The 23,610-nt window shown below is 35.0% G+C and overlaps 2 protein-coding genes across 3 annotated transcripts in view; both read right to left on the bottom strand.

Annotated features, from left to right (window-relative positions):
- Positions 1-308: 308 nt before the first annotated feature.
- Positions 309-23,610, bottom strand: part of LOC113560876 — a 290,450-nt gene continuing 267,148 nt past the window's right edge. For both annotated transcript variants that reach the window (XM_026966995.1, XM_026966994.1), the window contains 6 exons: positions 23,320-23,520; positions 22,705-23,048; positions 15,212-15,431; positions 14,328-14,621; positions 9,658-10,967; positions 309-3,561 (listed from right to left, as the gene is read on the bottom strand). In XM_026966995.1, the coding sequence (XP_026822796.1) occupies positions 3,138-3,561; positions 9,658-10,967; positions 14,328-14,621; positions 15,212-15,431; positions 22,705-23,048; positions 23,320-23,520 (2,793 nt within the window). In that variant the 3' untranslated portion in view covers positions 309-3,137. The remainder of the gene's footprint in view (positions 3,562-9,657; positions 10,968-14,327; positions 14,622-15,211; positions 15,432-22,704; positions 23,049-23,319; positions 23,521-23,610) is intronic.
- On the bottom strand, positions 18,239-20,650 carry LOC113560877. Its single transcript, XM_026966996.1, is given in 3 exon segments — positions 18,239-19,211; positions 19,298-20,484; positions 20,486-20,650. Coding segments are annotated over 3 exon segments (2,325 nt in total).

The raw sequence follows: 23,610 nt of genomic DNA, 5'->3' as shown, positions 1-23,610 counted from the left end.
AGGAGCGATAAGCGAATACACGTTGGGCTTTATAGATAGTAACCTATGTAACTTTATTATAAGCACTTGATATTTTTTTTTACAAAATCCAAAAACATTCTAAAATTATTTTAAATTTAATTGATACAGTCATACAAGTTGTATAATACACCAGAAAATTTAAAATAATATATTATTGGTACATATTTCATAAATTCATAATTATATCCGAGTATATTATAATGTAGTATTTGTATGTACTATGTAGTATTCATAATAGATAGTATATAAATATTTTAAAATGCTAACCAGAAAATGTGTATTTGATTATTAAGATTTAGGTAAGTTAAAAAACCCGTATTTTAATTATTTATTTATTTTTTGTTAAAATATTTACTAATACAATTTCAGACAATAATAAAACCGTTTTTAGTAAATATCTGATTTTCGGTATCAACTAACACAACCTTTTTGTTCGGGGATTTTATGCTTATTTTTTCTGCAATGACTTGAAATAATACTTGTAAATATAATATTTAAACATAGGTAACAATTATTAACAACAAATTCATAGTATTCAATAGATTAATAAACGTATGAATGAATTATTCAGTCATTTCGAGTCTCTTGACTTAAAGGTTATAAGAATACACGAGATCACGCAATTATATAGTTATATAATATTATAATGACCCATTCAAATATTATGGGATTTATTTTTCATGTTATACTGGAACTAACAAAAAATTGAATTAAAATATTTTTTGAGAAAATTAAATTAAATGTAGGATAGTTAATGTAACAATGGTGATCGTCATTTTTTTTATGCTATCAGTAAATAATTATATATATTTTTTTTAAGAGTAATTATTAAAAACGTTAATATTATTTTTGATTCAAAATAATTATTCACATTGCGTAACAAAGTCACTAAACGCCTTTTAGACGGTTTTTGAATAACAATCATTTACAAAACAGACATGTTATTTAGAATATTTTGTATCAAAATATACTTTATTATTTAAATATACGACAGGGGATTTACAATATTTTACATTCTTGGCAAGTTTGTGTTGTTGCTCGAGGTTAGGTAATATATACTTTGGCATGTCTATCAATATTCAAACGGATTTATCCTCCAAAGCTTGGAAAAATATCCTTTACTAAATATATGGTAAGAACTAAATATTATCCGTATACACTGTACATACAGCATAGTTAACCTATTACGAAGGGCAGAATTCTCTTACCGCTTCTCGTGTAAGGAATTCCGTAATATCTTTAACGTTATACTTTACCACGTACTTAATAACATGAGAATTAAAAATATAAAATTATATTAAAACCAAACTTAACATTAAAATTCATAATTGTCACACCGCAAGGTCCTAAAGAAGACTTGCCAATTTTTATAAACGTCATAAAAGTTTAATTATATTTTGTCTTTAAAACGAACAATAATAGTAATAACTTAGATTTTTACATTTCATCGTAACGTTTAACGATAGGACGTTTCAGATCAGAGTGACTAGGCTGTATTTATCATAAATTCATTTTTATTACCATAATAAAACTATATTTATGGTATTAGAAAATCAAATGACTTATTGACGACATTGTAATATATGTTATTTTTGGAATAGAGGTATCTATATCTATGGTTAATGACAAATACAGATCAACTAAATTTTATTTACCTAAATTGTCATGTTTGAAACTGACGAATAGCTCTGAATTTGAGTTGTTTGAAATTTTGATTGGACTTCTTTTAAACGATTTGATTGTGTACAAGCCATCGTATATTTTTCACTCGGATCACGCACTCGTAATATTTTTCATATACTCGACCACTTGTATTATTTTATACTCTTATAACCGTATGATCATTTAAACGAATTTTATTATCCTGTTCGAACGGAGTAAATATTAAATTGATACGATTTTTTTACGTGACATTTTTATTTTATCGACGATTCCCGCTCAACGATAAGTCTGTTTATTGACTCACAGTGCAATCAAATAATTTCGCCAGTGCAAAATACGAGCGCTAAATTTCGTACACGACGACCACCGACCTATACGGTTAACGTGGCGAGTTTAAGAATTGAATTATACGCCCACGTCCACATCGGTAATTTATGCTTACCCGATAATCGTCCACTACTGCAGGTCACGACCTCTTTCGCAGACTCATACGGCGGGAACCTAGCCTTTAGCCTATATATAATAATATATGGTCTCGGACACGTCACCACCGAGCGTAAGTATATTATTATATAATATATACCTAACCAATATAATAACATTAAGTCGAATTCGCGCGCTTATTCGATACGCCCTCCGTTTCTGAAACGCCCTGTATACACGCGCGTGTGCGTGTCTGCGGGTGTAAGTAAAGGTAAATATCGCAAACGGGAAAAATATAAACAATAACAATTCGGCGAGAGCGGTGAGGGGCGGCGGATAGATATGCACAAGTCGGATTCCTGCGGTTCGGCGGTATGCGGCGCATACCACGTTATGTATAGTAGTAGGGGGTTGTTATTTAAAACATAATTCCGAACTGGCTGCACACGTGTATACCATATAAACGTCGGTAAATACCTGTATGGCGGCGGCGACGACGACGACGACGATGATAGTAGTAATAATAATAATAATAATAGTAATATGTAGTTACAATGAAAATTATCACCGACAAGCGTGTTATTCGACGATATCATTATGGATGACATTATATCAAACGTCGCTGTAAACGGCGTTCGGCGGACCGACGACGGCGACAATATTATCGAACGCAGTGGAAATCGTTATCATGAGGACGTTGCGAGGGGTGTGTTTGATGATTTTACACAGACGTGATGAAATATTATTCGATTCCGGACACGTTCGCCGGCTTGTTCTTAATAACGATTTCTACTGTACACGAGACTAACAAAAACGAAACGGAACGGGACGCGACATAACGTTATCGTCCGTGAGGCTTTCGGGTCGATATGCGACTACGCGAAAACATGTTTACCCGACGATCGTGGTTCATACCGAACCCGACCGTGGTTTGGTTTGGTCAGGTGTGGCGTGGTTCAGACGGTCGTCTCGATTCGAAGGCGTTCGCCGCAGCCGCCGTCCACGTCGACGCTGTCGTCGCAGTCGTTACGTCAACACATGCTGTCCTGCTTGCACTCCAGGTACAGGTCGTCCGAAGACGACGGGTACCGTTTTCCCAGCGAGTTGCCGACCACGCCGCCACCGCCGTTCTGCTCCAGGAACCGCTTGTCGTAGTGCGCCCGGTCGGCCGCGCACATCATCGAGTCGACGGCGGACGAACTCTTCTGGGACGCGCGCCGCCGGCCGTCTTCGGCCCGCCGTGACCTGTTGGCCTTGCACCGCAGGCACACCACCGCCGCCACGACGGTGACCGTGAACAGCACTACCGCCGTGCCGCCCAGCACGCCCACGTACATGAGGTTCACGCCGTTCCGGTTCGCGCAGTTGACAGGGTCCTCGTCGAAGCCCATCGGGCAGTGGGTCTCACCGTCGCACCAGAACTGCGAACTGATGCACGCGTTCAGTTCCGGACACCTGCGAACACATACGCGCGGCCCAACCGTTAATAATGTTAATACAATATAATAGGTCTCAAGTCCAGTTCACTGTATTATCGTTTTTAAATGTGATTGGCTGTGTACGCCATTATATATTATCGTTGTGTAAGAAAACTTAAATAATTGAATTGTATTATATATACATATAAAATATCATTACAGTGTAAATGTCTATCGATTTTTTACTCTCAGAAAAACAACCAATAGACATTTTCAGTTAGTTGGACATATTATGATGGGTGTAGAAGTAGATATAGTTATTGCATAAATACTAATATACCGTTTATTTTATTGTCGTTGAATAAAAATATAATTATTTATCACCAAATTTAATTCTCGTTCCTTTCCACGGGGATTGAAATATAAAAGACTAAATTTCTGTGTTATCGCGATCCCAAATGATATTTTCTTATCAATTACAAAAATATATAAAAACAGAAACAAATATTACTAATTAATTAATAGTAGATTGACAAAAAATGTATTGTTGATTATTCTTAAAATAAAACTGCAATTGTTTTAAATAAAAATAATAAAGTATAATATTTTCTGTTCGTTTATATATGTATTATATACATATGTAATATAGGTACCTAAATCATTTACACCATAAACTCGATTATCAAATGATTTAAAATTATGACGGATGACAGTGCACAAAATTAATATGAAATTTCATGTTAAAATAATGAAAATCGAATAGTCTAAGTGAATTGTATATATTATAATATTGATTAGTTGTGTATAAATTATTTTAGTTAATAAGTTATAAGCATACATATTAATGATATGAGAATTTACGTTTTTATATTATGAAGATCTGCAGTTAAGAAAAATTTGAAATTAAATATTTATATATTACTCAATTCGTATGATTTGCTGCGTATATAGTGTATACGATAAAAATAAACTAGTGAGTGTTTTTGTGGTTTTCTTATTTTATTTTTAATACCAAATAATTTCGAAATTCTTGTCGACTTGATGTGAATATATATTTATTCTTGGAATTTTCCTCTTTCGCTCTACTAAAAAATGGTGTTCTTGTCGTTTCAGAACTGTATAAATATTTAGTTCTTTCTACATGAGATTATCACAACCGTCCGATTAGTTCGATTTTATTATTACTCATTAGTATTACAGAGTTTATAAACAAAAATATAGCTGAGGAAATAAGAACTTTGAATTTTCTACTAATATATTAATTCTACATAAAAAATGGATATATTATATATAAGTATGATGAAGTTTTACTCTTCAATTATAAACGTATAATGAGGAAACGGAAGAAAAAAATAGACTTATATCTGCCATCACACAAAGTTCATTAAAACGAGTCATCCAAAGTCAAGAATAAAATTTACTCGTCGCCAGATACTATTCAGTTAATAGTATTATGTCAATATTTGTTTTATTTAAATTTTATTAATTAATCCGCGGAAACAAAGGCCATTGGATGGTTTATTCATTTGTAGAGGGGAGAAACGGTAGGTGAAACACGTTTTTTTAGTATGTGTAGCAAGGATTTGTCACTAAAAACCCCGGGTGGACACCTATCCGGGAGAGCTAGCGTCATCGGCCGATACGTACACTCAGAGCGTTTCCGCAGTGGAGTGTACGATCGCACCACACCAAGCCACTTTATTTAAATTATAATAGGTATATAGTCAATAAAACACAATATTTTATAATTATTGTTTTACACAAATAAATTATTTATAGCTAGACATAATAATTTATTATCGCTGTAATCAATAAACGAATATCGTGTTGTTAGGGCTTAATTAAAATCACATTTTTATGAAATTTTTAGTATAGCTTAATTCTCGGATAAATTCTTATTATTTTCTTTACTCAATGCACGGAGGAATTCGAAATAAATTGTTCACTTATAGATATTTTATATGTATTTTTTATATTTTATATGTTAGTATTCTTCAGACTTCGGGACTTCAATGTGAACTAAACCATTTTATTTTTTTCTACTTATATATAAATATTGCTATACTCCGGAATAATAATAATTACAAAAATGAAAAAAAAGTGTAAATTAATTTATTTCTGAATATATAATTTAAGAAAATTTTATATTCATTACTCTAACTCATTATTTTTTCTTCGATTTTTTTAACGTTCTTTTTAAAAAATCATTAAGTACATTTTATTATACTTTAAGTAAACTTTTTTTGCAGCTTTGTTCCAAATCATGATTAAAGCCTAAATTAAATTATAATGGTCACCAATAACTATTTACATAAAGTAGAGTTTTTGATATCATTTAGCATTATTCGGCATTTTTTTCTTGCATATTTTATTTTATGCGGAAGAAAAATTAAGAAACCGTGTTAGACGATTTTGTATTTAATTTCAAGTTCAAATTACTTCATTACTATCCTTTATTAAAATTTTTTTTGTGATACTTGGGTTACTTATAACCAAAATATTCATACATAATTATTATAATATTCTGAATACGGATCCGTTTTTACCCAGTAGATACTTAAATTGTTTTTTATATAGTAAAAATGTATTTTTTTAATAGTTTATTGAGTAGAAAAAAATACTAATATTGACTGTTTGGGAAATTTATTTGAAGAATTTTATTAGCTTGCCGATGGTTTGCAATTTGTAATTCCTAACTAAAAATAATTTAATTCAATTATATTTTTATAATGTTATATTTTAAAATATTGAGATGTACATTATTTGGTGTCTAAAAATAGTATAATTGGTTCAAAATGAACGAAGATACAATTCATTTAATAACAAAGAATTAAAAACTAATGCGTAAAAATAAAATATTTAAACCAAAAATTATAAGTAATAATATATTAAAACATAAATTTTAAATTTAAATATACAACCAATAATCACAACAATATTAATATTTTATGTACTTACATAAATCATAATTTATGATTGAGGGACTTAAACAAATGTTGTGATTATTGTAGTAGGTAACCTTGAAATTAATTAATAATTCTTATATGCACATAATGTGAGTCACTGGGTATTGTATTGGTCGTACACAGGTATAGAGTTATATTATACTAAATTGTATATAAAACAAGCATAATTTAACATGTACATTTTAATTAAAGTTATAATCTACAAGAATCCACTCAATTAGAAAAATATAATTAGTAAAATAATTAAAATAAACAGTATGTAAATCTTATTTTTGACTAGCTATTTAACTATATTTTGTTTAGACTTATTTATAAAATTGTGCAAATAAGATATTATAATGTAAATTTACAATCATAGTGACACAATGTACTACAATCGGTAGCATACCAGTGTAAAAATATGGTTTTAAAAAATATAAACATGAAAATCACTACTGTATTATATTGGTTTATACAATTTACGACGATGTTTTTAAAACTATTTTATTTTATTAACACATTTTAAGATGAACATTTTTAGTTTTTGGTATAATAAATAGTTACATAAAACAGTTTATTAAAAGATATTTACGATTGTATTAGTGAAATTGTTGAAATGTAAAAACAAGTGCATAGGACAAAAAAGACGTAATCATATTATTTTCGGAGCCGTAAATATTATCATAAAAGTTATTTTTAACGGAGAAAAATCGACCGCGACAATGTTTTCAGACAATATATACTCGTAGGCAGGTAGGTAGGTAGGTAGGTACTAGGTACTCAATACATTAACTCCGAAAATATTTTGATATAAATATTGTACTTTAACAACGAACGAGGTAGATATTTACGAATGAATAATCGAGATAACGAACCAGTACACTATTTATATTTATGAGCAATGTTTTATTTCATTGTTGTTTTTTTATCGCAAAAGAATATTTTGTTTGTTTTAGAATGTGTTAAATTATTTTTAAAAATAGGTTTTTTTTTTTTTATAAAACTTGTAAGTCGACTTTTGAGAAGATAAAATATGTGACTATACTATTATTTTCAGAAAATTGGTTTTGCTATCTCTAAAAAACCATGTGCACAACTTTTTTCGGTAAAAAACCCGGATAAAAATGTTTCATCTTCAGTAGGTAAACAAATTAATATACCTATGTGTAGTATAAAAGTTTACATGATTACATTTTGGAAGGAGATAAAGTGTAATGAGAGTATATAAAGTTAATAAACAAATATATAATTTAAAGGTTAAAAGTAACTTAAATGCGGATAGTGGAAAATTTAATTTTAATGACTTGGAATCGTAAGTACTTACAGACATAATTATTATAAATAAGTTAGATAAAAGTCACAAGTTAACCCCTTATACTTTATTTTTTCTACGAGATGATTATATTTCGTTGAACATGATAGTATTACTGAAATTGCTTTAAATAATATAAACTTACAACATTAAGGTCACAGCTCTTTTATTTTATTTTTTTTATAAATTATACTTGGAATACTTTTATGCGTAGTAATATTGTAAAGCAAAAAAAAAAAAATCTATTACGGTGTTTCATTTGCATAATCGCATTATTATTACACAATAAATTCACTTCTAATCCGACTGATGGGCGGTGTGCGAGGAGGAATAGTAATTAATTTTAAACCTAACACAACTCATGTATTTTGGCTATATATGTACGCATAGTGGGTTTATTACTCTGTTAATATTTTTTTAATCAATTACCGTGTGCACAAATCGAAGTGAATTTGCCGGGCGGCCAACGTTAATAATAATCGTCATGTGTATAATAACACATCAAAGTAATCAATCGTAAATTCGTAATGCACGGAAAACGCTGTTATGCCTTATATGTATGTAATGAGTCGGCACGGTGAATCCTACATGAAAATATATACTATCACATAAACAGTAACATATTATTATGTATGTTTCTATGCAAAGCCAATACGTTAGTTCCTATACGCCAGGACAAAATGAAACGCATAACGTTGCATACAATTATTTGATGTATAATATTAAAACACCGAACATTATAACATAATTTTAACTACATATTATTGTAGTTATCTCAGTATTTCATGTAAATATAATCAGTGTAACTATTTTCAATAAACAATGGATTGAAAGATTGAATTCAATCAAGTACATTGACAATTATTTGATTAAAGACTAATTGACGTGATATGAAAACAAACAAATTTGAACTACACCATCCACATATTTTAAATTGTCAATCTTAAGACGTCTGAATAAAGTGGGAAGTACATTTGATTTGTATTTGTTTTAATATTCTTATTTGTGTAGAAACTTATATGCGCTTACCCATGGGCGATTTTCAACAGCCACGTATCGTTGGTTGGCTTACATTCGACTACATTATGTTGACCATTTTAAGAAAATAAAAAAAACAGGACAGTTGTTACTGCTCTTTCCACCATTCTCGCACCCAAATAAACCTCCCGTACAAATTCACACATACGCATCACATAACTGTAGAATGTAAAAGTCTAAACCTATGTCATATCACAAACCTTTCCCTATTGTCGGTATCTCTTAAAAAAGGAAAACTTCCTTTTTAATTTTCATTTAAAACCACCGTCTCTTGGGTATCTCAATAAGTATATTATTATCATTTTATAAATATTCTTTTCTAAAAGTTAGAAAAAATACGAGTCAATTACAATATAATACAATACGATTTCACCGAAAGAAGTTCATGAATTGACTGTCAACAGTGTCGACTAAATGTTATTACCGATTAACGCTCAAAAGACGGAAGGCCACGGACAATGTACAACGATAACGAATATTTTGATTGTAAACGGTTCAATATGATATCAAATATTATTGATTAATTATAATTTATAAATAATATTTTATATAATATGTATTTTTAGTTTGTACTTCGTAATGCATATTATGCCGAACAACATACCCCGTACTTATCGTCAATTAATTGTTCATCGGCCTCCGATCCTCATTCCGCGAAAAATGTTATCTGTTATTTATATAACTTTGGTTATAAAACTATCTTAGATTTGTTTAATACGTTGATTTCTTTTAAAAATAAAATGGAATAATCTCATTTTAAACAGAACGTCTAGGCCACCCCAGCAATCGTGGCGATAAAAAAAAAATAAAAATTAAAAATACGAGAAACGCGACCAACCTGTAGGCGCAGTCCGGGTGAACGTTTGACAGCATGGCGTACACGTTTGTGGACGGCATGATGCGCGGCATCTTGGACACCTCCAACCAGGTGATGGTGTACGCACCGTACTCGCGGTTCAGGAACTCGACGGCCACCGTCTTGGAGTTGGGCTGCAGCTGCTGGGCGCCGGTCAGCGGTTCGGTCCAGCCGGGCGAGAACGCCTCGTACGAGCCGCGGAGCGCGTTGTGGCTGGCCTCGTACGGGCAAATGACCTTGGCGGTTTTGGGCCCGTCGCCCGCCCCGGTGTATACCACCACCCGGTTCCTGGTCGGACACATGAACGAGTTGGTGCGCCATCTCTGGATCTCGTAGCCGCGTAACTTCATGAACACGAAGCCGCCGGTGCGCAACATGCTGCTGCCGGCCGTGGCCGGTCCGATGAGCCACGGGAAGTCGTCGCACGCGCCCCTGGACGGCCGACGGCCCCCGACCGACGGGACGCCGGTCAGATCGATGAAGCCGCCGGGCCCGTGGAGGTGCCGGTGCTGGCGGGCGTCTTGGCAAGCGTTCCTGTCCGCCGGCGACGCCCTCACGAACGCGTACTCTGCTGCGAACCCAAAGTCCCGGTGGTCCTGCGTCACGTTCATGTCGCGGACGGCGAACTCGACGCGGACCGCCGCGCCGGGGTACGATTCGAACGCAAACGGTTCGTGGAGACCCGAGCACGCGCACCCCACCGGAAGCTCGATGTCCGGCCACGGGTAGTGGGTGATCGTCACCCGGCCGTGCGTCACGTCGTCCCGGGACCCGCCAACGCCGTCTGCGGCCGCGCTACTGCTGCCGCCGTACACGCACCGCGACCGGTCCGTCCGAGCGTCCGTTTCCGTCGTACACGTCCCGCCGACCGAATGGATCCGGGACACGGTGACCCGGACACGTTCTTCCGGTGACCCGGGCACGAACCGGAACACGCACGTCAGGTTCCGGCGACCGCCCCGCCCGTAGAAGAACACGTTCTTCGGCGACCCGAAGTACCCGGAACCGCTGGCGAACGTCCGGCTACACGCGGCCGGACCCGCGTTCTCGGGCCCTTGACGCCGTTCCGCCGACTGGTCGACGAACTCGTACCGCAACAGGAACTGGAGCGGGAACAGCACGGAGCCCTGTTTCAAGTAGATCTCAACGGTTAGCTCGTTGGCCGACGATGTGTACGATTCCTTGGCCGCGCAAGGCCGTACGTGTCTGGTGTCGTTACCCAGTAACGCGTGGTCGCACAGCCGCGGGAGGTCCTGCTCCTTGCAGAATTCGCCCAGGAGTACCACCTCGGACTGTGAACAAAAAAAAAAAATACCGTCATAACTAAATATTATTATTACATTATTACGCCACCGCGCTATATTAAAAGAGGAAAAGTAATCAAGGACTTGAATTATTCATATTAGGATCGAACAAAATGGTTTTATTTTTATCGGCAAATAGGACAATAGGTCTACAAAACACTAACACTTCTCGGTATAATATGATTATTGTGTTTCTATTACAATTCTATTATAAATTCTAAAATTGTTGATCGTTCGCCTGCATAAATGGTTGACGGTTTAAGACAAGTGTTATGAGTTTGTGTCGTAACGTCCTCAAAGTACGATAATATTATTTGATTTAGTTTGTCGGTCACCTTCACTCATATGTATCAAAATTGCCTACACAACGTGCCGGCCAACCGACATAAGACAACTAATATGGTCTAATAAAAAAATATCATGGAAAATAACGGTTTAGTGTGATGTCTGATTTTCCAATCAATCTAGTAATGTTAATTATTATGTGTATATTTAAAATTATATAATATAATAATATGTCGTATGTTGTATACGTTTTTAAAAAATTAAAAAATTGTTTTTTTTAAATACGAATAGATATATTTTTTAAATTTATCTGCCGATTTATCTGTTTTTGTCATTTTTGTCATTTTTTTTTGCTTGTGTACTTTAATTTTTGAAATATCCCACAATGGAAAATCGATACTATTATTGTAATTGGTATACCAGCTATTATCTACATTGTTTGAACGTTTCAAGTTTCTATACACGACGTGTACATAAATATAGAATATACATAACCTTTTATGCGCCCTACCACAAACCGTGACAAGGTTACTATAAAGGTGAGTAGGTGAGTAGTACCATAGTATAGTAAAATTGTACCATGGTACTATGGTGCTATTGACGATTTAATAAAAGAAAAAAATAGTCTCCACTCAAAGAGATACTATTGTCTAAAATGTATTGTTTTATTGTCATTGTAATAATTAAATTAAATCATCTATTGTTATTATTCCATGTGCCTATTATTATAGGTGTATTTAAATCAGCAGCGACTAGCAAGTATTCATCAATGGTTCTTTGGATATTATTTTTGTTGAATAATATTTTATTATTTATTGTGTATGTTATTTCCTAGCCAAATCGTGGGTGTCGGGGGACGGATACAGATGAAAGGACGTCATTCTTAGAGGCCAGTACCACTTTTCGATTAAAACTTACAATTCCTATTTTGGTCAATATAGTTTTCTTTAAAGTTTATAATTATAATAACTGAACTTGAAAATTTTTATGATTAATTAAATATGTTTATAGTATAAGTACTCATAACTTTATACTTTTAATAAATGTGATTTTTAATTCCAAAGTTATTACATACTGTGTGAAAAAAAATGCCTCCACGAATATAACAAAAATTAAGATTTCCATTAAAATAAGTTGAATAAAATTGAATATATATATATATATATATATATATATATATATATATATATATAGTCATATAATATTTATGCTATAATAATTATGATAATAGAATATGTCTTCATAAATATATAAAAAATTTAGATCAAGTTTTATTTTTATAATTATACGATATTTATCTGGCAAATGTATGTGTGCAAATTTAATAAAATAGTGCAATTGGCAATAAAATATTTTAATCTATTACCTTAGTCAAATAATTAATTTTTGTTTGACAAATTTTACTATTTGTATAGTTTTCAATGTAAGTTCAATTACTTTATTGTTTATTTTTGGAAATAAAGATCAGTTACCATTGTAAATTTTAAAGAAAATTGTGATGGCAAAAAGATAAATTGTAAGTTTTGGTAGTCAAAAACTGACTGGCCAAAAAGGGATGGGTACATTTTGACCGAAAAAAGGACTGCCCAAATTATGTATAATTTTCATACATAGGTACAGATTTACATTTTTAAATAAAAATTTATATAAGAATATCTCAATATTAATATCCATCAAAAAATTACAACCTAAAAGTTCATAATCTATGTAGTAAAGAAATAAAAATAAATGTGTTTATTTAATAAGAATACTCGAAAATGTATTTGCTTTTAAATGTGAATATTAAAACATATTTATGTAACCATACCTTGTTTACAGATTTTCAACAACAATTTTAGTATTGAAATCGTTGTAGTAAAGTTTTAATTAAATTACCATATTATATTCAGTCAAAATAATAATATAGGTTACCGGTGTTGATTATATTGTAATGCGTACAACGGATATGGTGGTTTACTAATATTTCTTCCGCAGAAAATTTAAGTCATTACCATAATACTGTAACGCTTTTAAGACACGTGTTAATTTCAAAAGTGTCGAAGAGTTATTACAGCTATATGCTTACATGTAAACATTGACAATCGAATTGTATGCCTGGTAGTTTTTTCTTATACGATACTTAAATATACTTTATTTATTATTGATTAAATTTGCTTTCATTTAAGCAGATATAGAGATAATGTATGATTAAAGTACGCAAATATTTAACATATTTTACACTTTAATAGCTAAAAACGTATCATTTGTGATACTGTGATACAATATTTTATACGTGACAAAAGGTGAAATAATTATTTTATTAAAATATATGTTAAATTCAAAATTAGGTGTACATAATATAACATATTTTAAATACCGACCCTTGTTCAAAGAAGCCGAATAAATATTATGCGAAAGATGAATACAAAATGTATTTATTAGACATTTTGATAGTTTAAATTCGTGCAACTCCAGGGGGATACTAATAAAGGCTAAGCTAAAAAGGAACTTATGTTGCCAAGCGTTAAAGTATCATTATTATAAACAGATTTTATTTTACGCGTGATATACCACAAAAACATCATAAATGCTGTTTTTTTTTTATCTATTTTAACCGAGAGTTCTATAGAATGGAACGGTTTATCAATATTTACATAACTTAATTTAGAATATAATGTACCTAATAATGTAATTGTTATTGTGATTTTCATTGAAAAAAATATTTGACCGTACAACGTGAAACCGATTAATGCAAAACTTTATAGACAAGACGTTCACGCACCGAATAAGGTTTAAATTTGAGTGTAGATAGTTGTAACAAAATTAGGTATTTAACTGAACGATTTATATAAGATCAACGTAAAAAACCTATAATTATTTTTATACTATAATCGGTATTAATTAACATAGAACGAATATAGAACTAATATTTACGAGGCTTACAAACTAATTTTATTTCACCGAGAAATGATATTTTAACTACCGTGTATAAATGTACATAATTTGTTGTTCAAAACCCTACCCACCCTTCGCATATAGAGCATACGACCCATTACATTATTAATACATCATTGTGTGTCTGACCTTTTTGGTTTTCGTCGATACGACTTTATCCCAAATCCGAAGTCTGGCGTTGCATTCGTTGCTCAGATGATAGGCGTTTGGATCGGTGCTGGCCGCATGGTACTTGATGAAAGACAGCCACACCGTCTGGTGACTAGAACCCTGAAAGTGGTATTTGCACGACGTGTTTGGTGGCAATGAGTGCCTGGGACTGTCCAAAAGGCCCCAGTTGGTATTGTTGAACGGTTTGATGAAGAATTCGCACTGACTTGTGTTTTTGGCATAACTGGGAGATTTGTTGTCGACAAAGAGTATCTGAAACGGTCAAAACACCAGGTCATAATATTAAATGTGTAAAATATTGTATTATAAAAGTATGAGGTAAGGTAAAAATTATGAAATATACAACAATGTATTAGTTTAATAATGAAATATGTTGTTGATAATTGATTTTTTTCATAAATTATTAAAAATTCATGATCGAAGTGACTAAAAACTTTAAATGTACAAAATTGAATTTTGGTTACGTAATTAGTTAAGTCTAAGTGCGTCTTAGAAATAATTATTATGATCTCTCCATTCCACCCACTTAAATTTTTAATGCTTATAATAATTGTAATTCATAAACTATGTGCTCAATTTTTATTTTTATGTATTGAAATAATTCGAAAAATACTATGCTTCGGAATATGAAATTAAAAGTGTATGTTGCTTTTCTAAAAAGTAAAAACCATAATAATTATAGTGTTAAAAAACGTTAAAAATAGAATTTGTTTTTTAAAAATTGCTATTTTATTATGACAAATATTATATAAAAGAAAATTGTTCGAAAACGTCAATAGATTTTAACATAGGTATTAATTGTTGTTCGATAAAAAAAATCGCCCTTCATATATAATAATTACCTCAACGTCCAATTCAAATCCTGGCAAGTAGCTGAGCGGCACCGGATGGAACGGGTTGTCGAACGCGGAAGTGTGGAATTCCAACAGCATATTTGGCCCGGAACTGACGATATCCGGTACCGCGTCACCGCCGCACAGCCTTACCAGCACAGGGTCCGTTGCCAACGACCCGTCGTACACCGTCAAATAGTCTTGAATCACGTTGCACTGATCCCAAACCCTGCAGCAGAGGAGATTGTGAAATCCAATAAATCCGATCGTCCGGTGGTATAATATATATCGATATAATATTATGTCATAATATGTAAATACATAGTATAATATATATACACAATCTCTCTTTCACACACACACACACACACACACACACACACACACACACACACACACACACACACACACACACACACACACACACACACATGTATTGATGAATATATTATAATATTATTATTATTATAATGCAGTCACCCCGTAACGTCGACGAAGTCATGTCAAAACGCGTTGATTAACGCGAAACGACAAACGCTAATTTATTACGTCATTGTCGCAATCCACGCGAGACCCACGACAACAATAATAATAGCTTATGATAGTATGCTAATGTCCAATTTTTGTTGTTATTTAATTTTTTTTTCATTCTAATCGATATAAGGGGTAGACGAGAGTAGATAGGTTGACGCTCGTGCAGCTCGTTATTATTTCCATCGTCATTATTAAAACTTTGAATTTTGATAAACAAACTTTATTAATTCTCGTCGTGATGTACCAATATCGATATTTTAATATTAAAACATCATAATAATCAACTAAACAATTCAAACTTTCAAGTGGACGCTGTAAATTTGTCATCAAAACTGTGCGTCTTAAAATAATTTAAGTGGAATGGAAACGCGTCGTTCTTGAACTATACCGTCTAAACTCTTAAGTGTTATTTTTACCAAATATACCGGATATATCTACACGTTTTAAAGTTACAAAACTTGAAAACCCGTAAAAAAATACTCCTACAATAGAATATCATATACGTTCTTTGCAGTAAAAAAATACAAATAACGTACGGTTGTATATCATTGTGAGATTCCTGTATTTATTACGTACCTATAACTTATAATAAAAAATAAAAAGCTCCACTAATATAAATCGTAATAATAGCCATTATAGATTATCTATATACTCAATCTAAAAAGAAATATTAAACTTTTATCATGTTATACAAACGTTTTGATAACATTGTTTTGTGACAACTTTTTTAAATTGTAAAACACGGTAACTTTAAATAGGTACATTTGTATTAAATATAATATAATATATTTAATAAAATTACAAGTTTTTGTTGACGTTGTGTTATTAGTAGTTCACTGTATTTCTGGTCACGCAATATATCAGTGTCACAAAAATTATATTTTCTAAAATTGTTGAAGTTATGACTTATGTACGTAACTTATTGTCCCTGGGAGGTACTACTATAACAGCTCGCACATAAAATATGGCTATTATAAATTGTATTTACAATATATAACTACGTAAATAAAGCAATAAGTTAACAGACTAAAAACTTTATTTTCGATATCTTATGTTTTCCTTTGCGTTTTATAAATAAAGATACACGTGTAAGCAAAACATTAATCGAAAAAACAACTGACAAGTATTTTTTTTTTTTGTTTCACATTTTATTAATAATACACTTTTGTCACTATTATTATTTTTTTTCAAAAACAATTAAATACAAATCAAATTATATTTCACTATTGATATAATAGGTAGAATAAAATAGTAGGGTTTTTGAAATATAATATATCGGAAGGTTTTACAAAAATGGTTGCACCATTTTCACTGTTAAAATTTTTAACGAGTAAATTCACAACGAAAATCATTAGGAAATACAGTTAATGATTATTTTTTCCACACACAAAGTGATTTAAACGTCCCAGGCGTCAGATTAATGCTTATTCGAACAGTTTAGTTATCTCAGGGAAAAATGTATTAGAAAGCGGTAAAACTCGTGTTTGGACACATTTTTATTGAAACACATTTGCAAAGTTTTCACTGTCCAAAGAGAAAGAAAAATTATACTTTCGAGAAATCTTTGGCCATTGACGTGATTTATGATATAATCGCCTTATTCGTTTTAATGCGAGAATCTTTGTTTGCGCTCGTTCCCTTGGCAGTCATTAAGGGGCCTCGTCGGTTAACAATAACGTTCAGTGCAGTGTTCATAAATAACGCCGACCGAGTTGTTTACCTTTCTTGTTAAGTAGTTCGTTTATGCTAATTAAGCATTTACAAAAATTAACAATAACGATAATAACGATGTTATAAACCAATACAATTATTATCATTATTATGAGTACAGTATAGTCAATTGGAAAACTATTACTAAAAACTCAATATATATTATAAATGAAGCTATACATAAAAAGATGCTTTTTTTCAATAATTATTAGAGGAGCGGTATATATTTTTTTATTGCATTTTAATTGTAATAAAACAAAACACAATTATTAATATTTTATACGTAGTATTACAGTTATATAAATTACATTTTATAATACTATTTAAAATTGTTAAAAATATTTTAATAGCGTGTAATAATATATGATTTTCTTTAAAACAATAAACAAGCAGGTTAATATAATTGACTTTTAAAAATCATAATACTATAGTTTATTTTAAACTTATAATGAACCGACGGAGTTATAGTTATTTCAGATTAGAACAATGTTATAACATAATATTTATAAAAATATCATGCACCACGTCTATGGATTGGAAACCGAATACGGATGGTATTATAGTCGTTTTTGAACTTCTCAATACAGTTTTAAAAAAAAAACTATAGGTAATTCACAAAACGATGATACAGGCAACAGGAAACGCTTAAGTTTCGGCCGATGCATACAGCTCAACAGTTTAGATTTATGTATCGGCAGCTTAAAATATTGTACGATCGAAAAAAAAAATAAATTTGGGGATACATTTTAAATTTAAAGTCAGTTTGTGACGAAGTGGAGTATTCATTAATATTTATACGTTTAAGGACAGATGAGAAACGAAGGAGGTGCTCCCGCGGGGTTCGTCCAGTAATAATTCGTCTAGCTCGTCGACGTCATGGCTATCGTTTTCCGGAAGTCCGGAGTTTAATCGGTCGGCCAACGTTTTAATGGTCATTAAGTGATCGGACAGTGCCTTGTCCATCAATCCGGCCATTCGGTGGTCGAACCGGTTTCGAGTCAGCGTCCTCACTACCGTCACCGGCGACGGTGTTCCGTGGTCGGAACTCTCGCGGGTCCGACAGACCGTCTGCCCTGAATCGTGGTCGTCGACGAATTCGTAACCGGACAGGTCTCTGCGGCACACTAAGTACTTGTCGGTCACCGGTTCTCCGGACTCGGAGTTGTGGCAAAAATGTACGGCGGGCCGGGTCATCGTCATCCGGACACGGGCGCCGTCAGACAGGCACGTCGCGCACACGAATTTGTCGGCTCGCCCGAAGTCAACGGAAATCCACGTGCCGCCAGCAGCGTTCACGGTGGCCACGTCGTCGAAAAACTCAAACACCGGCCGGCCGTCCGACCACTCGTATCGTTGACCGAGGTCGTCTGCGGGATCGTTGGGCGTCCGTGGAGTAACGCAGAAATCATCTCCGGGTGATCGGGTTACCGCTACCACGGTACCATCGGTTAGACCGACGGTCAGCTCGGTTTGCCGATCTTTGTCACCGTCAACGTCATAGTTTGTCATCACTACACTGTGAACGGTCACCCAAAATTCGCCACATTCCACTTTCATCCGGTACCGCTGTTCGCACTCTACCACCGCACTTTTGTCGTCATCGTCGTCGTCGCGCAATTCGTACATTTCTGCTCGAATTTTGATATCGCCGGTTGCCGACACGTAGCGAACCGCGAAATCCGACGCTTCGACGTAACCGAATTCCCGGTATCGAAACACGTTTGGATCGGTCACCGCCAACGGACGGTCAGCACCGCGACTGCCGCTATCAGAGATGAACAGTCAGGACGCAACGACAATATATTATATGATTATAATATGACGGACTACACATCTAGAACCGTCACTAACCTCTTAAAGTCTATCGTCCGAAACGCCTCAGCATGGAACTCTTTGAAATTTCTGGGCCCTGCAAACCTGTGCACGTGACTCTGCTCGACGAATCGACCGCGTTCACCGTCCGTGAATCTGAACACCAGCGTGTCGGCGAGTTCGAAGTATCGGACTTCGTATTCAAAGTATCTCGACACGTAGTCTACCAGCCTTTGGGGCAAGACGTGCGGTTCTAAGTGTTCCACGTGACTCCGAACGAACGAGTTGTTGTCATCGCCGGCGGCCATCAAATCCACCAAGTGTTCCACGGCCAAAAACCGCTCGCAGCGTTCCCGGATTTCCGGCCGGAAGAATGACGGGCTCGGTGCCGCCGTGGATAAGGACACGGACGAGTCACCGGCCGTCCGCCGCCAACGTCTGGTGGCTATGAACTTGGCGGTCAGGCACACCGCAAACTGTTCGGCTGACAGTTCGGCCAATTCCGCGTCGGCCGCGGCCCTAAGGTTTTCGATCAAGCACGCGGCCAGTGTGCGGCCTGCGGACGTGGCCGCGATGACGGAGTGATCGTGCCAAAACGCGTGCGCAAACGACGCGGCCACTCGAGTCGTCCGTCGGGTGTAATCGAGCGCGGCCGTAGCGGAACAGTCATTGCGGAACGCCACCAAGCGAGCTCCGTCTTCGGCCGCCTTGTCGCCTTCCTCGACCACGCCAGACGCCAACGTCCACCGGTTGTAGTCTACGGCCGCCGCCGGGTCTATACAAGCCGCGCCGCACAGCTGTTCTAAGATCGCGTCCAAAACGGGTTCGACGGCCTCGACACCGCCGCCGAAAGTATCCATGGTGGACGCGTACACGCCGTCCACGCAGTCCACGTGGGCTTGGTCGGCCGCCGACGGTATGTCGCGTAGGCCACGGACGTACCACCGGTAATCGTAGGTCAGGTCGTTGACGAATTGCACCACTTGGCTGATCATGTCCAGGTCGTCTTTCTCGTCGTCACCGGCCGGGCAGTTCCATCCGGACATGGTGATGCCTTGGTCCGACCAGAACGCGTCGGACCAATCGCCGCCGTCCGCGATTTCCACGGTCGAGAACACCACGTGCACGGGTAATCCGCGTTCCCGGTACAGTCGCTTAGCCAACGCCGGGTCCCGGTAACCGGTCAACACCAACCGGACGCCGTGGCCGTGGTGTTCCGATAACTTGGAATTCCCGGTCCACGGCGTCCACAACCGACTTCGGACCCGACCGGCTATCGAACACTTTCACGGCTCGTTCGTCGCCGGCGTTCTGATCTCTGTACCGCTCGATCGCCCCGTCTGACGGCCAACTCGCGTCGTCGCCGTCGTTCAAGAACATCAAAACGCTCATTGTTCGGTTACGTCTAATCCCGTGTTAGGTCAGATTTGGCGTGCGACCAATGCGTGTCGACGGAACCGGAGCCCATAAACAACGCGTGTTGATCATTGTCGTCCGGCAACCGCCTCTTCTAGTCATCTATTTACCTTTCAAAAACGAGAATGTGTTTTGATTTCGCGTTTTATATTATTGGCGGCCTGTATCGTAATACTTAATGCATGCCGCAGTCTCGAGACGCGTAGTAATGCTTGTCTCAAAAAACTTGCACGACTGTTTGACGACCGTCAGAAAACCGTTTAATTGCTTTCAGGTCGAACGATAAATAATTGCTGACGTGTTTTCAGATAATATTGGTTATCAATAATATTCCTATACTCCAAATGAGGCATTTACTACTCATACTATTATACATGACAAAATATTATATGTTTGATAGGTCATACTGATTTTGTCGTCGGCTATGTATTTTACATGAAAAATATTATTTTATTTTTCTTATCAGTTACTCGTTATATAGCATAAGACAGAAAAATTCAAAAATCGTTAAAGTACGTAAATACTGATATATATATATTTCTAAATGACACGACTTCATGCAGTAGTCCTCCGAGAAATCATGACGACGAATGAATTTAAATATTATACTAAAGTAACGAAACATCTATACAGTAACTGCGTGTGACATATTTCTTCCGTCGTGATTCGTGTCACTATTCTGTACACCATATAAACGTCGTCTATAATAATAATAATAATAGTAAATAAAGATTATATCCCATCCTGATCGGAAATAGAACATTTTATTATAGCTCAAACAGTGTTATTTCGCGTATTTTTTCTATTTTAATGTTTTCGAAAGTTACTCGTGAAGATTTGTCTTTATTAATTTGCACGCGCCATTTCGTTTCCCAGGTTTGCTCGTACTTGGTCAGCGCGCGTTTTTGAAGCGTAATCGACCGAAATGTTTATATGTTGTTTGTGGGATTTCGGCTGGAATCATTTACGTAGGTTCGTCGTCAATGTGACGAAATGGCGTTTTTCCGACGCCTTCCAAAAGATGTATATATATCAAACGGAAGTGAAAAAAAAACAATAACACGATGCAATTTATCGGAGAGAGAATAGTTCGGGCGAGCGACTATAAATGATTATTATTTTTCTTAGATCTCGTTCAATTGGCGTGCCTTGTTATTTGTTCGGGAAACAATGCTAGATTTAAATGTGACTTTTACATTATTATAGAGACCGGGAATAATAGAATTTGCTTTTAAACAACAATTGAGAAACGTTCCATTAAAAATACATTAGCCTAATTTATTAAGTTCACTCGAATCTTATTCATTGTTCGACTTTTTGGCGAGCTAATATGGTATATTATATTATATCGAGCTAATACGGTTCTTTACGTCTTGTGTAATAAATAAATGTGTGCGTGAGTAGAATTGTATTAAAATGTATCGATGTGAGACATTTTTTCAAACATGCATTTTAATGTTGTTTTGTTCGTTAGTCAATTTTGGTTTGTGAGGGTGTGATACTGTGATGTAAGTTTATGCATACATATCAATCTAATACAGTTTTAATATTGTGAAGGTATAAATATAAAAAAAAAAATTGTCCACCTATATATATTATGTTTGTCTGGGATAATATTCGAAACTTGCTTTTGAAAAACTTAACAACAATGAATAGGTGTCAAACTCTCAATCAACATACGCCATAAGACCTACTAAACTCCTGTTTATTGAAAACTAAGTGATGAAAAAGTAATATACCCGTCACGGGGTCACATCGACTGTCCGATTTTTACTGTGAATTTTTTGGAAGTCAGTCAAACCTATGCGTTCGTGTTTTTTTTCCGACAGAGAAGGGCTATACAATTCGTCTTATAATATATAATATAATATTTATTATATTACACATATACATCATAATTGTACCACAAGCTCAATCAAAACTATGAATCTATTTTTAAATTTTTTTAACGACTCCTTTGTATGTATCAGTGCAGAAATAAACCCATTTTTAATAAACAATTTCGTAAATGTACAGTACCGCAGACATACCTGAGTGTACGTTGGCTTCGATCATAATTTATAACTTGGTCTTTAATATGGATTTTGTGGGCGTTCGGCTGTCTAACCACGATCAGGGCGCGCTTAGATTTCGGGGCCGTTCTCTGTTCGATCCTGTAATAGCAAGTGACGTTTCTGGGATAAGCTCCCGGGAAATTAGGCGACTGGACTCTGCAAAGTTTACGGTCGCACTGATCGAGTATCCTGTCGCAGTAACTTCCTGTAATCATCTGTCCTCGCCACGTCTGGAAGGTACTATTTCCGTACCGGAGGTGTGCATCGCTCTTTTTCAAATATTTGTATGATAATTTGAAATCGAAATTGTAACCAATACCCTGTAAACAATTATTTCAATGACATATGATATATTTATTATATTAATGTACATAATATTAGAGCCTCAGTCTTGGAATTAGATCTCGGCCCAATTAAATATCATAGCAGCGTTTTCACGACATACTTATAATATACTAGGTAGTAGGTACTATTTACAGTATCCGCTAAACACTGTTTGATATGAAGTTATGTTTCTGTTTTTCATAAAAAAAGTTTTAATTTGATTCAGCATGACTTTCGTATAAGTAATTGATTTATAAGGGTTATTACCTGTTCGGAGAGTTTGGACAGTGTGAGAGTCAGATTTATCGACCGGGTTTCGCTGTAGTAAACGGTAAAACCCCACGCACTACCGCACCACTGACCGCCGGTGTCTGGCAATTGAGATTCTCTGATGGACATGTACCCGTCAGGACATCCATCCAAAGTGTACGAAACGAATTTACCCACGGTGAACGTATCAAATGTCAACTGCAATTTTATCATGTATAATATAATTATTATTAGGTATATAAAACGGTCGAATTCGTAAAATAACGCGTTTGATACTAATAATATGGT

Source organism: Rhopalosiphum maidis, chromosome 1 (genome assembly GCF_003676215.2).
Source record: "Rhopalosiphum maidis isolate BTI-1 chromosome 1, ASM367621v3, whole genome shotgun sequence".
In the NCBI taxonomy this organism is placed as follows: domain Eukaryota; kingdom Metazoa; phylum Arthropoda; class Insecta; order Hemiptera; family Aphididae; genus Rhopalosiphum; species Rhopalosiphum maidis.
Note: the sequence above shows the minus strand (reverse complement) of the source record. Positions and strands in the feature narration are given on the sequence as shown.